Source organism: Limulus polyphemus, unplaced genomic scaffold (genome assembly GCF_000517525.1).
Source record: "Limulus polyphemus unplaced genomic scaffold, Limulus_polyphemus-2.1.2 Scaffold161, whole genome shotgun sequence".
NCBI lineage: Eukaryota > Metazoa > Arthropoda > Merostomata > Xiphosura > Limulidae > Limulus > Limulus polyphemus.
The window spans coordinates 855,360-872,215 of record NW_013665771.1 but is presented as its reverse complement, the minus strand read 5'-3'; the positions used below and the strand labels follow the sequence as shown (position 1 = coordinate 872,215).

Genomic DNA, 16,856 nt, shown 5'->3' with positions numbered 1-16,856 from the left:
CTAAATCACAGCGATTCACACACTTTACTTACGGTGCCTACTGTTCGCTTGACTCGATTATCTATCTCTTCAATTGCACTGGTTTTTCTCGCCAGGCTTATATATTAAAAAGAGGGCATCTCGATTGCACTCGGGCCTTCATGATCCTTCGAGAAACACCAGCGTGCGTGCTCCCAGCGTCTTGTTACTTCCACTGTCGTAACAATATTTACTCTTGACAATTTACTGATCATTTTATTTTAAAAATTAAGATTCAAGAGTTACTTGTAAAAGCTTTGAGTAAGTGATAATTTTAAATAATCTATTTGTTTTATTCATTTATGTAGCAAATCAACTCAATGAATACATTCAGCATTATGAATCACTATCCTATAATCCAGAAGAAGTACATAAAAATCACTTGCGTGCCAAACGTTCTGTCCACAGTTCTTTTGTACCAGTAAACTTTCATGCATATGGGAGGTAAGTTAACAAATATATATATACAAATAAATAGATGCTTTCAAAGTAACTTAAGTAACTTAACTTTTTTTTGCCATACTGTGGAGATAAACCCTGTCCAAATAAGATTTTTTACAGTGGGTTCAACTTCTTTATTATTATTGTAGAACCAGTAAACTTACTGAAACTTATGAAAAGGTAAACCTTAGAATTACTGTTAGAACTAACTGTCAGTAATCTAACTTGCAGCTATTGCATAAATTTTTGCAATTTTTCCATTGCCTGTTAAGTATTAGTGACACTACTTAAAATCAAAGCAAAGTAATAAAAATTTACCTTAAATTGTATTTCATTAAAAACAAAAAATTTCCCAAATTATTTTACTGACTCGATTTTCATAGGTGGAATGATTGACTACTGAAAGATGTTTTAATTATCTTAAGTTTCCACAAGTTTATGAAGAAATAATAATAATAATTTGAGATGTGTAGCTGTGCTTCATATCCATACTCTCACACATCATAAATTTAATATTTAAACTTTTCAGCTAACATGTAGTGTTTCAGTTATGAAATAACTGAAAGTTGAAAATCATCAGAAATGTTGTGAAGGATTTAAATAAACTTTTAACTGATAACTGTTGGATTGTAGTTCAAAATTCTATGAATCCAAAAATTGAATAATTTTAAAGTCAGATATTTGACTCATTTTAATTTGGCTTTAAAGTCAATGCATAGTTACTGGGTTACATATTTTTATTTTGTACAAATGACTTTGTCTATAAGATTAAGAATTTTTATAAATGAGAAAAACATTTTTCTGTTTTTTTATTGTGAACAATGGGCAGTTATAGTGCTGTATATGTTATTTAAATATGCATTTATTATTTGTTTCTCTGAGAATTTTCTAAATCAATAATGAGTGGATTTATAGAATAAAGAACAGCCTACCTTTTGAGTAGAAAGAGGTGTTTTGATAACAAAAATGATATATCATTCTGTGTATACAAAAATGAACATTTAGTTCTGGTTATAATGTCAGACATATATTGGCATAGCTTGTTATTCAGCAGGTTTCTAAACATCTTATTAATTTTATTCAAAACCATTTTAAAATCCTATGTTTTTGCTTTTGGGAATGGTTATTAATGTTCATTTTACAATATGTGTATGATATAAATTCTTAATAGAAGGGGAGGGGCTGTACAGAGTTAGACATGTCTAAATATGGATCTGGTGGAAAGTAATAAAATAGAGTAAAAACTACAAATGAAGTTCTGACAAATATTTTAAATACTTGGAGAAGGTAGTGAAGATTTGACTTAGAAGTTTTTGGAGAGATAGAAGAGATCTGGCAGAAGATGATATAGTAAAGTTAAGGGTGCATAAAACTAGTCAATTTACTGATGGAAGGGAAAAGAAGTATTAGCTTGTGACCATTTGTAAAATAGGTTTTTAATGGTAAGAAATATTTTGAAAAGATGGTTTTGGAAAGATGAATAAATATTACATTTCTCAGCATTAAAAGGGGCAAGAAAAAGATTAAATACAAGAAATAAGAAATAACTTGATAATGAGAAGATATGGAATAAATAAAATACATATAAGGAATAACATATGATAATAAAAAAAAAAGAAAGTGACTTAACCAAAAAAAAACAAACTTGGTAGCCTGCATGAAACTGAGTATGAGGGGGAAGAAAGAAAGAGAATATGCAGTTCAACCCTATCCAGACTAAAGAGTTCTTTTAAGGAGCCAAGCACACATCTACCTATCAGATTTCTAAGTTGAAGTAAAAATAATAACTATAACTGTATTTTGATATTTTGTAACATTCATTTAGTGCAATTTACAAAGAAAAGTAAAATAAGTGTTCCAAATCGAATTTTAAAATATACTTAACTCCTCTGACACTTATAGCTATTATTTGACCACCAGAATTTCTTCCTTTGCCCATCTAAGCATTGGTCTGGTTTCTTATACCTCAGTGAATTTCCCTTGGCAATATTTGTCTTGTGACACTCTCCACTTACGTCAATGTGCCCTGGATCCTGGTACTGTATATAAGCACCTCATTTAGATAATGTTATCACTTTTTCTCAACAAGTCATTCAGACATGGGATTCTCTAAAGAAGTGTTGCAAAAGTTAACATTCTTGGGTGCGATTTTCGTGTCACCTAGTTGATTTCCATTCAATAATATTTTAACAAATCTAAAAGAAGAAAAACATCCTTTTGTTTGACATACCATTTTCAGGCTTGAATTTCCTGGTTACTGTTTCCAGCACGGAGGCTAATCAGACATCCCCTATTCCACCTCTGTTATTCAGTGTCTCTAAACAGTCAGGGGTGGGGGGTCACTCTCAGTGGAGGTTGTCCTTGATCTGATTCGTTGTGAGATGGAGACATATATTTGGTCTGAGGGGGGTCTCTCTAGAGGGTTCTGAGGCTGCTTTTACCAATGATTCAGGTCCACTGGATCATCCAGTCTTCTTATTCAGGAACAATGTCTTAGATCTCGAGTGGTGGTTGGATTGGAACAACACTACAATAGGTGCTCCTGTTACCACCTGCATGTCACAAGATTCATCTCATCACAGAGGCTTCAATACAAGTCAGGAATTCCAGGGTCTATGGACAGACAACAAATCTTCCTTCTACATCAATATTCTAGATCTTCTTGCTATCCCATGGGCAATGGCTCAAGGTCTGTCTCTATTGAAGGGAAAATCATCATGAATTATTCTGACAATTCCACGGACCTTTGTTTTCAAACTCGGGATATTCTCTACTGGGCTCACTCTCATCATATCAGCATCCTAGCTTGCCATATCCCAGGGGTGATGAATTTAATAGCAGATCATCTGTCTCAGCCCAACAGAATTCTCTTGACCAAATGGATGCTACATTGCGAGGTTTTCCTGTAGATTTGCTGTCAGTTTGAGACTGATGATTGATGCATTTGCCACTCATTAGAACTATCAACTACAGGTGTTTTGGACCCTGGTATCTCATCCTCAGCCTTTGACAATGGATGCATTCTGTCAAGACTAATGGGAGTACATCTCTATGCCTCCCCCATAATTCATCTGTTACTTAGAGTTCTGGCTATGGTTCGATCCACTCCTTGTCAAGTGCTGTTGGTAGTCCCGGATTGGCCAGCCCAACCATAGTTTCCTCTTTTTCAAGATTGTCCACCTCTGCCACTTCCTTATTGGCCATCTCTGGTGAGGCAACCTCAATTCAACATACTACACCCAGACATTCCGATGCTCAAACTTCATGCATGGAAGTTATGATTTCTTTTGCACAGCATTGGGGTTTAACTTCTAAAATTGCCTTGCATTTTTCTTAATCTTAATCCACAATGGTCATTTATCAATGGAAATGGCACACTTATCACCAGTGGTGTCTCATGAGGCAATTGAACCCACTTTACCCAAATGTGCCAACCATATCTTGTTTTTTGATCTGGCTTTTTGACAAAGGTCTAGCTCCATCTACTGTTGCCTTATATAAGGCAGCTTTATTGACTACTTCTGGTATTCTAAACATCAGAAATTATTTGAGTCCCCAGTGCTATCTGGTCCTCTTAAATCATTTTGTGTCCTTTGTCCCAAAAATCCTTTTCAATTACCTAATTGGGATATTAAGGTGGTATTACATGCTTTGTCTTGATATCCAATCGAGCCTTTAGCCTCATGTGCTATGTATCATTTTTCCCTTAAATTGTATTTTTAGTTGCTGCTGGCCTGTAGGTTGGAGTTGTTTGCACTGCATGTGCACAGGACTCTTTATCACTCTACTTGTGTCCTGCTATACCCAGATAGGTCCTTCCTTCCAAAGACTGGCAGCCAGGGAAGGGAATAAATCCTTCTCACCAATTCATTTGCTGGCTAATTCTCACCTCTACGACCGCTTGGACCCCAATCGTTTGTCATGTCAGGGCCCTGAGGTGTTATATGGTTCGCACTAACTTCTTTTGAGGTGCTAGAAATTGATTTTTTATTCATTGGGATCCTTTAGCTTTCTGTGATTTATCTCTGATTACTTTGATGAGGTGGATTTGCAAGTTAATCCACATTGCTTGTTCTGGACTATCTTTACAGATGAGGGAACTTCTGCGAGTCACACCTCATACGATTCTATATCTTTAGCTGATTGAATTGCCTGCTGGAGGACATTGTGTGGGCTGGTATGTGGATTTCTCCCAGTACTTTTTCTCACATTATTTACATGATCTGGCAGTTTCTTCTGAGGATTTTTGACCATTTTGACTACATCTGCTAGGGCTGAGCATTTTTTTTACTCCTCTTATCTCTTTATTTTCCAGGGTTCCTTACCTCTTTTATTTTTCACTAGATCCCACTCTTTGTTGCCTAGGTAGGTTTGCTTTTATCAATCCAATCCTACACTAACAACCACTATTTCATTGTACTTACTGCCGGTTGTACAAGGCTCTGTAGAAATGAGGTGTTCCTTAAGACCACCCAGGAGCTCACCAGGTGGTATTTATGGATCTGCCTCATTGAGAATTGTTTGAGCACATTCAGTTGGAATGTAAGGAGGAAAGTGGCTAATAGTAAATTTGAAAGAAAATAGAAGAGAAGGAATTTGAAGTTATGAAAGTATTTATTGAAGAGTATTATTAGAACTTAATAACTTTCTCTCTATCAATTTAACAAGTGTTATGCTAAAAAACACAACTCAGTATCAGACACTACAAACCACTACCATCTGTCTGTATATTGTAGGTTCACTGCAGGACTTTTGAAACATTTCAAGATTACTTATACATTCTAGAGGGGATTTAAATTATTAGAAGTAAAAAAAAAACGTTTAAAAAAAAAGAAGTATATGTAGGGATAGTTAATATCAATCTGTCCAAAAAAAAGCAAACAAGTTAGTAGGGATGGCATTTGCATCAGCCTTACATAATAGCACAGGCACACTGTAGTAGAATGTTAAGAGACAAAAATAAGATAAATTAAACACAATTTTGATTTAGTATTTACATATATATACATATATAGCATATATATATATATATATTTATATATGGTACATGTAAATTCTTGCCTGTGCTATTTTGTAGGGAAAATGCAAATGCCATCCCTGCTATCTTGTTTGCATTGTTTTTGAAAGATTGATTTTGGCCATCCCTACATTTATTTATTTTTTCAAAAGTTTTTTACTTGTTTGCTTGTTTTTTTAATGCATGGTCTCAATAGACATGGGAAGGTTGTATTATATACAATAAGGTTCCAACTGTAACATTTCTTATCTATTGTTGGCTGGTAATTCCTGCTTCACCTTGTACTAAAGCTTTTTATAGGAATGCCAAATTTCTGTAAGAAAGCTAACTTCAAGGGGTAATGATAATATTGTTTACACTAAAATTATGATTTTTTAAAATTACTACTAGTTATTAATAATACTTATAAAAATGAATACTCCATTTGAAACTGTGTTGTTTTGGTTTTTGAGTTATCGTATAATAAAAAAAGAAGCAGAAGAAAGAGAACAACTTTTTGTTATGATATTTACAGACATTTCCAGAACTTGTGATTCAGTCATAACATAGATATTGTTATAAAAGGAAACACTGTATAGTTTGTAAAGTTCTGATGACCTGTTGAGGATATATTTAAAATATCATTTCGATGAACAATCTAAGCCACCCCTACCTTAGGCAGTGCTGCCATCTGCCTGTCTGATAAATAAAAACAGTAATGTTCAAGAACTAAAGTACCTGTCTACTGAGGTTGAACTTGCCAGGCAAACCTCTATGAAACTAGCTAACTGTACATCAAATGAGGTTATAATATTTTCTCACATAATAAGTAAATGTTGAGTCATAGCCACAGGAATTACAGGTAACCAGTTTACACCACCAACAGAGTTTTCTTGGGAAACTTTGTGAAACACTTGACACATTAAAATGGCTCCAAAAAGTGAAGCCCCTGAAACTACTTGATTTTGTGAATTTTGTATTAGCATTAAAGAAAAAACCTGTTACAGAATATATATGATTATCTTTAAAAAAAAAGACAACATTTCTTTCCATGTCAAATTCATAGTTAAAATGATTTATCTGAAATGGTTTGAAATTTCATTATTTTCAAAGGAACACAAGCTATGATTAAGGCAAAAGCTTTTTCAAAATCAATGAATTAGTTTGGAAGTTTTTAGCATTATAGTTGAGTCATGTAAACCTGATCATTACATCAATTACAATTTGAACATAACATTCTTCATATTACATTAACATGTACAAAATAAAATGATCAAGAAACATACTAAAAGTGAATAAACATGTTAAATATTGAAAAACATCTTACTCATGTTTTATAATTAAAGAATACACTACCCTTAGTACATGGTTCATAATACATGTCATCCATGGTTAAAGTATTTTTGAAGTCTATTTGTAACTATTTTGGTGAAGTATATAGTATTATAAATTATCTTACAATGTAATAATATACTTGTTGGAGTGTTGTTAAAATTTTGTTTTTATTATCTTGCTTTTTCTTTTGTAATCATTTTTACTTTGTATTTTCAGGCATTTTAACTTAAGATTAAAGAGAGAGACAGGAGTATTTTCCCCAGATATTATATTTGAAACACCAAATGGTTTTAATGAAGAATTGGACACATCTCATCTGTATAATGGAGTTTTATTGGGTGAGTTTATTTTGTTTGGCAGGAACGTGGAATGAACATGTAAATTTTAATGTAGCTTTTCTATTATTTCCTGTTACGAAAAATATTTTTATTGCAGCAATGACATTCCAGGACTACATTCACGTTTTTGAAGTTAGCTTTTTCTTTATTATATTTATTGTAATACCAGTTTTTGCTTCATCAGCATCTAATGAGTTTGTACAGTGTCAGCTAAGCCTATTTACTATGTACTTTAGGATAATAAGTGCATGTGTAAGAAAGACTGTGTGTATACATGCAGTAATTTCAGAACTATTTTATTGTAATTGATTGTATTATGTATATGATCCAGATGTTTTACTAAGCCACAGTTCTGAGTTGTAAGTTATAATTATAATTTACTGTCTTTCCTTTGTGAGAAGACTAAAAAAAGAGCTAAAGTAATGCCATAAATAGTAAAGTAATTGAGACTTGTTACATTAGTAAACAAAGCAATTACATTTACAGCCTTTTGACCAAAAACCCAGGGGAATTTTAATGATTTAGAGGTATGTAGTTGTGTCTGCCATATCCATTAATATCTTATGACAAATGTAATTTATTATAAAGAAGGTATTCACACCAACAACCCTTTATGTCATTAATAATTCTTATTCAGTACATTTTGCTACTTGTATGAAATAGAAATTTACTGAATTAAAATACTGAAGTTATAGTTTTTATCATATATACAAACATATTTCTTACCTAATGGTGAGTAACATAAATTGATTAAAGACATTTTTGATAAGTATAAAAAATCTCCAAATAATTCAGTATACTAGTTACTTTTTTAGTTGTAAATAGGAAATGTAAATTACATGCATATTAAAATTTTCTACCATAATGTACTTTAAAAAATGACATTACTTTCCATGATACTTGTTTCCTTATTAGGTTATACATATTATTCTTTTATAGTTCTTCAATATTAGAAAAACTAATAAACAATAACATAATTATCTCCACTGCAGAAGGTGATGGAGGTTATGTTTTCTCCCCTTTGTGTGTGTGTGTTTGTTTCTCAGCAAGATTTCTCAAACAGCAGAGTGGATTTGAATGAAAGTTGGTATACATTTGGACTATGATTCAACTTAGAAGTGATTAGTTTTTGGAGGGTCAAAGTCTCAAAAATAAAAAAAATATCTGTTAACATTGGGACCAATTTTTCATAGTATTCTGCTCTAAAACTCAATCAAAAATGATCGGATTCTGATGAAACATGGTGGACATGTGCAGAATATTATTTCTCATTGTCCTGCCGAAAATAATCCTTATCTGTTGATAACAACAGATATATAAATAGGCCCCTCAGTGGCACTGCGGTATGTCTGCAGATTTACAACGCTAGAAACCGGGTTTCGATACCCATGGTGGGCAGAGCACAGATAGCCCATTGTGTAGCTTTGTGCTTAACTACAAACAACAACAATCTTTATATATATATAGACACATTTTTGTTTTTGAGGTTCAAAAATGATTAATGCTCTGTGGCAGAGGTATGTGCTTTACTGAGTACCCCTCTAATTATTTAATAGTGTTATTTCTTTCTAAGTGCACAATGCACATCTCTGTAATGAATGCCCTCATAATTTCTCTTAGATTATTAGTGATAGATAACATTATGACATGTTGAACTGGGTGATTAGTGAAACTAACTAATTCATTAAATGACTAACTGATTATTCTCACATGAGACTTATCTTCTTATTTTGGTCTTTTTAAAGATGGTTTCGAACTACCTTTTGTTTAATGTGATAGAAATATTCGGGTAAAAAAGAAATTTAAGACAGTTTCAGATTTGTTTCCTAAATTCATGAAAAGTTGTTTGTACGGTCTTGGAAGGAATACATTAAAATGATTAATATGTTTAAATTTTACAGTATAGACTAGAAGAAAGTTAAACACATGAACATGCTGAGAAATCAACAAATTAAACAGCTTTAAAGCTTACGGGTACTAGGTCTTTTGTTCTTTTGATTAGAGACATTTCTTAGGCATTAAAGACATTTGTTTTAGGTGGATGTCCTTAAAGAGATCGGCTGTTTATATTGTAAGATCTAGTTGTAGATAGGTTTTGCAGAGTTGTTGGTATGCATAAGAGTTGTGAATCACAAATTTCCTTATTGTAGTCTGCCAGATACCACAGAACACTGATCTCTTATTAAGTATTGTAATGTAACAGAATTTTCTATTGATGATCTCGTACAACTCTTATAGTTAGTGTTTTACTGTAGTTGATGACATTTGTTGCGAGTAGAGGAAATCCACTATAACTATACACTTTAAATAAAAGTCTAAAGATACAGCTTTTGAACAGATGGTTTATTTTTATTTAAATAATTTACGACATTTTGACCACTTGTGGTTATCATCAGGTAACTGTCTCTACTTTGTGAAATGCTGCATGAGCATTTTGTTCCAATTTAGAAAAACAAAAGGGTGACATATGTGTTTTGATTTAAATTAGGTTTTAGTTCATGAATAACTAATATTTCTATAAAGACATTTCGAGGCAAGAATAACAGAATTTGGTTACCTAAAATACCAAATGACAATCAAAACCTAAACTATTTCATCCATGAAATATCATGTAGAAGTGAAGGTTATCTACTGAAAAACCATTAAATTAATCAGAATGTCAAAATATGCCAAATATCAGCCCTAAAAGAATTGCAGAATAATTCACAAGTTATTATAGTAAAGGCTGACAAAGGGGTAAAACTGTAATTATGGAAACTTATTAAAAAAACACCAAAATGATTCAACCAAATTTAAAGAAGTATCCAAAAACCTTAATGAATATTATGGAAGACAATTGAATAGCCTACTTTTACAGTTGAAAAAGAACAATGACATCACAGAAGACATGTACAACAGCTTATCCCTTGCATGTACCCCTTGTTTGTTTGGTGCTCCGAAAATTCACAAAAACCCAATTGACATCTTTCCATCCTTTCCACTTATGGCAGCTACAACCATGAGCTTGCACAATTCCTAGATTTTCTGATCAAACCATTACATGACAACAGTAAATACAAGGTTAAAGATGTTTTAAAATTTTGAAACATTCTCAAAGACCTCAACATTCATCACAAAATGTACAGTTCTGACATAGTCTCCATGTATACAATAATACCAAAAGATGAAGCAACAAACCTAGCTCTAGAAATGATATAAAAAAATTCCAACAAATTCTATTATAACCTGAGCTTGGAAATTTTGAAAGACTTGTTCCACTTTGCACTAAAAATATCTTGGTCACATGAGTAGTGGTTGAAACATTATAAAAAAAGTTAAATAAAAAATATACAATCCACTCAAAAGTTGTATCTTTGGGCTTTATTTAAAATGTATAGTGGATTTCCTCTCCTCACGACAAATATTAATGATTTATTAGACTGTTATTAGTCCATGTTTAGTAATTTATGACAAACAAAGTTGAATGAGCAAGTTATTCACCAATCAACATTTTTTTGAGCAAAGGAAGAACAATAAATCTTAATTTGCTCTAACTTGTTTTAGTAAAACAATCTTACCCTGAGTAACATTGGTTATGTTTGTAGCTTGTAATAAGTAAGTTTATATTAAGTTAAAGCTACCCTATTGTTTATTCCAAACAAGGAAAATGCTAACAACACACATCACTGAGGCAAGTTATTTAACAAGTAGCTAGTAGACTGCAAGCAAACAGAACACATGCATAACATCACATGCAGTCATGCCAGTGGAAGTAGTAAGAGCTGTCATGTTGTTACATGGTCAATCCCAATATTTGATGGTAAAAGGGTAGCCCAAGAGTTGGTGGAGGGTGTTGCCAACTGGTTGCCTTCTTTCTGGTTAGCAGCTCAAAATTAGGGGCAAAGGCAGATAACTTTAGTAGTTTTGCAATAACAAAGAAACAGATATTATGTCCCTATGGCTCAAAGGCCAAGCATGGTTGGTAGTAACAGGAATCAAACCTGTAACCCTTGAATCACAAAGAAACTACCATAATCACTGGATTGTACTTGTCCAAAGTTGAACAAGCTTTAATTAATCAAAAAATAAAAATGAGAAATCATAATGGTATCGATTACTTGGATAGTTGGAATAATCAAAAATAGGAGCTGTAAATGCTAATTTTGATTATTTTCTTGAGTTGACATTAACTGGTTAAGCTGAACAAACTTGAACTAATAAAAAAATAATCATAATCGCACTATTTCAATTACTTGGATAGTTAGAATAATCAGAAACAATAATTTTGATTAGTTGTTTATGTGACATCCGATTTCTCTCTCAAACTTTAAAATTCTTTCAACAGCCAAACATGATACTGAACTTCTTATGAAAGACACATTATAATTAAAAACTCTTCTTCCATCCCTAAATAACACAGTCTTCACTGGATTTAAACCTATTTTAACTACTTCATTTGTGCCTCAGTTTTAATTTTCTCCCGTTATAATTGTATATTCAAATTGTTTATTTCTTACGTGTTTATTTCTGTTGTAATTACAAATAAATAGTTTTTGTTTGTTTTGTACCTTTAGATTACCAATGATGAAATTAGGACAATTCTGAAATGTTTAATAAATGCTTTCTGTTATTACATTCGTGTTTTGTTTTATCATTAAGCTGCGTTTTCCAAAAAATGAGTCAATTATTAGATGTACTTATAGGTTATTTTCTGTTGTACAATTGGTGAAATCTTAAATAAATTTTTTCGGCAATTTATTATCACAAAGACTCATCAGAAGAATTCTCATATATTGAGTCAACCACCTCTGCTGCTTTCTTGGCTCCATAAGGCTGCTACTCTGGCCTTGTGGTTCCTTTTCAAAACTTGTATGGCATTAATTAATTGCTAGGATTGGGCCAAGTGATCTAATGTCATCATAATGAAGATTGATGTGCATTAAGTCTTGCAGAGTAGTACAACTTAGTTTACTACGTAGTTATTCTTAATTTTTTTTTCATTTGGCTGTATAATCTGCTGAATGTGCTGGCAGTGTCATTGGCAGATCAAATACACTCAATGTGTTGGGACAGTCATTTTCATACTATCTGAAGATCAGACCAAGTACTACTCTTGATGTTTGAGTATCTGTAAAATAAACTGACAAACAGTGTTTAAAATGTGTAACATTTTCTTGATTAATGTTTACAGTTGTTCTAATATTTTTAAAGTAAACAAAATAAATAGAACTTCTGTAAGGAATCATTAGAATGACTCAGACTGGAGTGTATTTTATAGCATTATTAATTTGACATACATCTTTATTCATTGAGTTATGTGTATATATACAGCTTCTTCACTGCTTCTGTTTTAGAGTAGTGCATTCTGGTTCAAGTAAAGCAGTATCTACACCAGCTTTTTCTGAAATAGCATGTTAATGGTCTACCACTAAAGTAATATAATTAAATGCAATTAAATATGTAGACAAACCAATACAAGAGACTATTGGTTAAAAAGGAACGTGTTTATCTATCTTGGGTAAAGCACAGAAATAAGCTATGCAATAATTTGATGGAATTTGTTTTTCATAGCTGTGGATAAAGAACAGTTTTTTTATTTCATTTGGCAGATTAACCATCTCATTATAATTTAACTTAGAGTAATTGCTATAATTTAGTAACTTGTGATACAGGATGGTACCATGTTTTTATTATACTCATAGTTAATATTAATAATGAAATTTCAGTATTTTCCCACAGTTCAATTTGGATACAGAAAGTTGCTCAAATAAAAAACATCTAACTTTTCCTGATTTTAGCTCGTGATGGACTTAGTTCACTAATTGGCAGTTAACCACATTTTCTTGCAGCTAGCTCGTGATGTCCTAGAGTAGACAGCTGTCTTTTCTCTCAGTGAATTGGGTAATGCCCCAAGGTTCCCACCTTTGCACTTGAGTCATAGTGGATGAAGGTCACGTGGTTGATGAGTGACATGTGCAACTTGGCTTTATGTGATGTTATTGTATTTTTAGTATTAAATGCCAGGCTCTCCTTAGTTAGGCAGATTTTGGTAACTTTTTGACTTTAACTTTGTTATAACATTTTGGTAAGAACAGTGTAGTTTTCATTATAATTCTGACTTTGTTTTCATTTTAGATTTTGCTGCAACTTTAAGTGTGAGATTATAAGTGTGGGATATACTGGACTAGTGAGAGAGGATCAGTAAGGTTTTTGTCCCCTCTTTCACCAGTTCAACACATGTTACAAACACACTTGCACTTGTTTTTTAGTGTTTTTTTTAAAGTATGACATTCTATTATGAAGGTCATTAAGAGATTTGCTTATCATATTAATGCAATTAAAGTTAATGTAGACAAACTTAAATTTAATTACACTGATAAACAAACAAACTTTATTTGCAGTGCAAATAACTTGTTTCTAGAGGCTCTCAGTCAAAAGGCAAGTAACAATAAGTTCATCCTATCTACAAATGAATCAGGATAGACTTGACCAGTTGTTAAAGGTACATATTTGAATTGGTTTTATTTCCTTGAAGAACATCTAATCTCCAAATGTTTCAGGGTAGATCTTTGGCAAATTGTTGAAATACAACAATGATGGATTTTAGTTGCTAAAGGGGACATCCTGATTCATTTTATGAAGACAAGAATTAAATTACATTGATAAAAGTAATTGAAATATAAACGTTTGTATTCTTTACTTATGCATTTTTTATTATAAAGAATAATTTATACAACAGTTTAGGTTGTGGACAATCATTTTTTTTAAATAAAAGAACTTATCCTCGTATGTACATCCAGGTGGTGTTTGTACCATGCAGTAGCTTTGTTTTCTGCCATTCATCAGGGCTGCAACCACTCTTAATTTTTTGTATAGTACTGCCTTTGAGGCTTTATAGTACATGCTTACCCATGACTATCTCTATCAAAGAGTTATGGTAAAGAAAATAAGTGATAAAATATTACGTTTTTTTGGAAAAAACATTTGATATTTATTTAGGATGTTTTAGGGATTATGCAAATGATATTGGAAAATTTTCAGAGAAATAAAAGTATTTTTAATCTTATCATGAAAATTACTTTGCACTCATAAAGGGGAAACAACTTGAAGTGTAAATTGTAAATAAAGTTTTTCATTGAACATTGAAGTGTTTTTTCCTTTTATTTGAGTTTATTAAATTATACCTTCATTCATAAGCCAAATAGCCTCAGTTTATCAGGCTTAATGTAGTAGGCAAGTGTCCCAACATTCTGACGACTGCTGAAGTGTCACTGCTGAGTGAACCCCAAGAATGCTCATTGACATGTGTTGCAAATTAATTTTAAACATTTCAGTGCACAATACGTTGATGATAATACTTGAAATATTCAGAGTCTGAGTACAAATAACTACAATAGAAAAATAACAATCTTTAGTTCAAATACAAAATACTTGTAATCTTTAACAAAATCTTACCAACTTTCATCAAGATACATTAAGATAGCTCAGTTTTATTGTAAATATTGTTGAACTGTATCTTTCTCCTTACGAGCTGTGCCCAATGGACTTACCCATAACTATTGAGTTCATTATTCATAGACCCATTCCTTGTAATGGAGAGAATCTTGGCTTACTTGACATTTTGTAGCATTTCATTCTCTGAGCCTTTGGCATAAAATGAGTAAAATTCTTTGCTTGTTTATCAGACCTGTAGGTGTTTACAAAGTCAACATTTTTCAATTCATCTTGCAATGTAGTACAAAATCTGTAAAAGGCCTTGGATTTTTGGCCCAAAGAATGAAATGTCTTTAATATACAAACTAGTTTTTTCAGAACATTTGCATTTATTTACTTCAACATTTTTTCTGCTTTCAGTTCTACTGGTTTGGTAATTTTGGCTGATTTGTGACTGCTGAAATGTACATGTTTGAATAACCTGTAGTAAAGTTACCCAACCTTTCTTGTAATCAGTGCAATATGGTTTCCCCACTGTGTCATCATAAGTGAGTCAGGGCATACCAGTCAAGCAAGATTTAAGGAAAACTAATTTTCTTTTTGAATTGTCATACATTTTGCCTTTCTCTGTTTTCTGTTCTTCACTGAGGCTATGCTTTCAGGGCTTGGAAACCTCAGCAGTATGTTACTACATTACAAAATCATTTATCATACTTAAATTTAGCTCTAAAATAAAAATATGGTGTCTTCAACTCTTTTGAACTCTGAGGTAAGATCATAATCTGTGGAATTGGATTGGTTTATTATGCTGTAAGGTTGTGTTTTGTAACATTCAGGTCTTATGTTTTTAATGGATAAGGATAGAGATTATCTCAAAAGTTTTTACAGGTCCACTGGACTAATAAAATTGTTATTTTACTGGCTTGACAATTTTTACAAGTCTTGGTCTGGTAGACTGGTGCTAATTTCAAGCTCTATGTACTCTGTGTGACATAAGCTTCAAAAGTTTGTACATTTTCCATCAAAGAAGATTACTTATATAAAAAAATTAATTTTTTTCTGTATTGAAATATGTAACTGTTTATTTTCATTAACAGGTGAACCCAAAACAGCTGTATATGGATCACTACGAGAAGGAGTGTTTGAAGGAAAAATTCACACATCAAATGAAACATATTATATTGAGCGAACAAATAAATATTTTGAGAACAATGCAAGTCCTTTTCATTCCATTATTTACTCTGCCAATGATGTCATTGATCCTTTTGCTTCTAAACGTCAGGGACATGCTGCTGGTTGTGGTATCACAGAAAATATACTGCAGTGGATGCAAGATGTCGGTAATTCTGCTGTTCCAGAAACATATGAGAGCAGTTCCATATCAGTAAGTATGAAAAACATAATTCTGTATCCTATGACTAATTTTAGCACAGATTTTTTATTTCTTATTGTTGTATGGTGGAAAAAAATTATCATTGGTAAGATTTATAATGCAGTAGCAGGAAGGTGTTTTTCAGCTCATGTTTAGTTATCTGGAAAAATCTTTAAAATATTATTGAGTGGTTTTTGTGTTGAGAAAACTTCTAACATGGTTTCAGTAAAATCTTGATATTTCATTTCTTTGAAAAATGCTCTTATTTCCAATACAATATCTTACCTCACAAAATAGCTTTTCTGGATTAGTACTGCCCTCTGTTGGCACAAATGTTCAACACTCACCACTAGCCTTCCACCTTCCACTTCTGCATATCCACATGTAAATGATGATGCAGCAGCTCTCCACCAATAGGAGCATAACACAACCCCTATCATAACCAGCTCTGTCTCCACATTTGCACTCATTAATTACTTCTTGACTGGCAGTGGTACTGTATAAATGTATTGTTTTTACTTGCACATTTGTCGATGTTTTCCTTTATTGTACAGACTTAGTTTTTCTTTAATATTTCTTTACTTTTTTGCATTTTTGAATTGTGAAAAGTTGCTTTGTCCAACTTCTCTTACTTTTTTCATATATCTTTATAATTTTTTGCTTCAAGTTTGGGATTGTCACTATGCACTCACAGTTTTAGGTAGTTACAACTACCACAGCTGTTCTTGTTTCTGCGGGTTTCCTGACTACAACTACCAGGTTGAGACTCAATTTTTGGCCGTTGACAATTACTCGATGAAAAATGTCCACTTTCATGCAACCTTTACCACCACATGAGGAATATTCTGTTTTCCTGTTTCTGGGGTGTCTGACAGGCAGGTCGAAAGTTTGGACAGCCTACCCCCCCCCAATATGCTTCCCAGTCACAATTGATATTAGGGGA

At 32.4% G+C, this 16,856-nt stretch overlaps 1 protein-coding gene across 1 annotated transcript in view; it reads left to right on the top strand.

The window, feature by feature from the left end:
* LOC106477018 (disintegrin and metalloproteinase domain-containing protein 10-like) overlaps positions 1-16,856 on the top strand; it is a 62,117-nt gene that overhangs the window by 11,564 nt on the left and 33,697 nt on the right. The window contains exons 2-4 of the mRNA XM_013937628.2: positions 327-462; positions 7,007-7,128; positions 15,639-15,925. Coding sequence (XP_013793082.1) covers positions 327-462; positions 7,007-7,128; positions 15,639-15,925 — 545 coding nt within the window. The remainder of the gene's footprint in view (positions 1-326; positions 463-7,006; positions 7,129-15,638; positions 15,926-16,856) is intronic.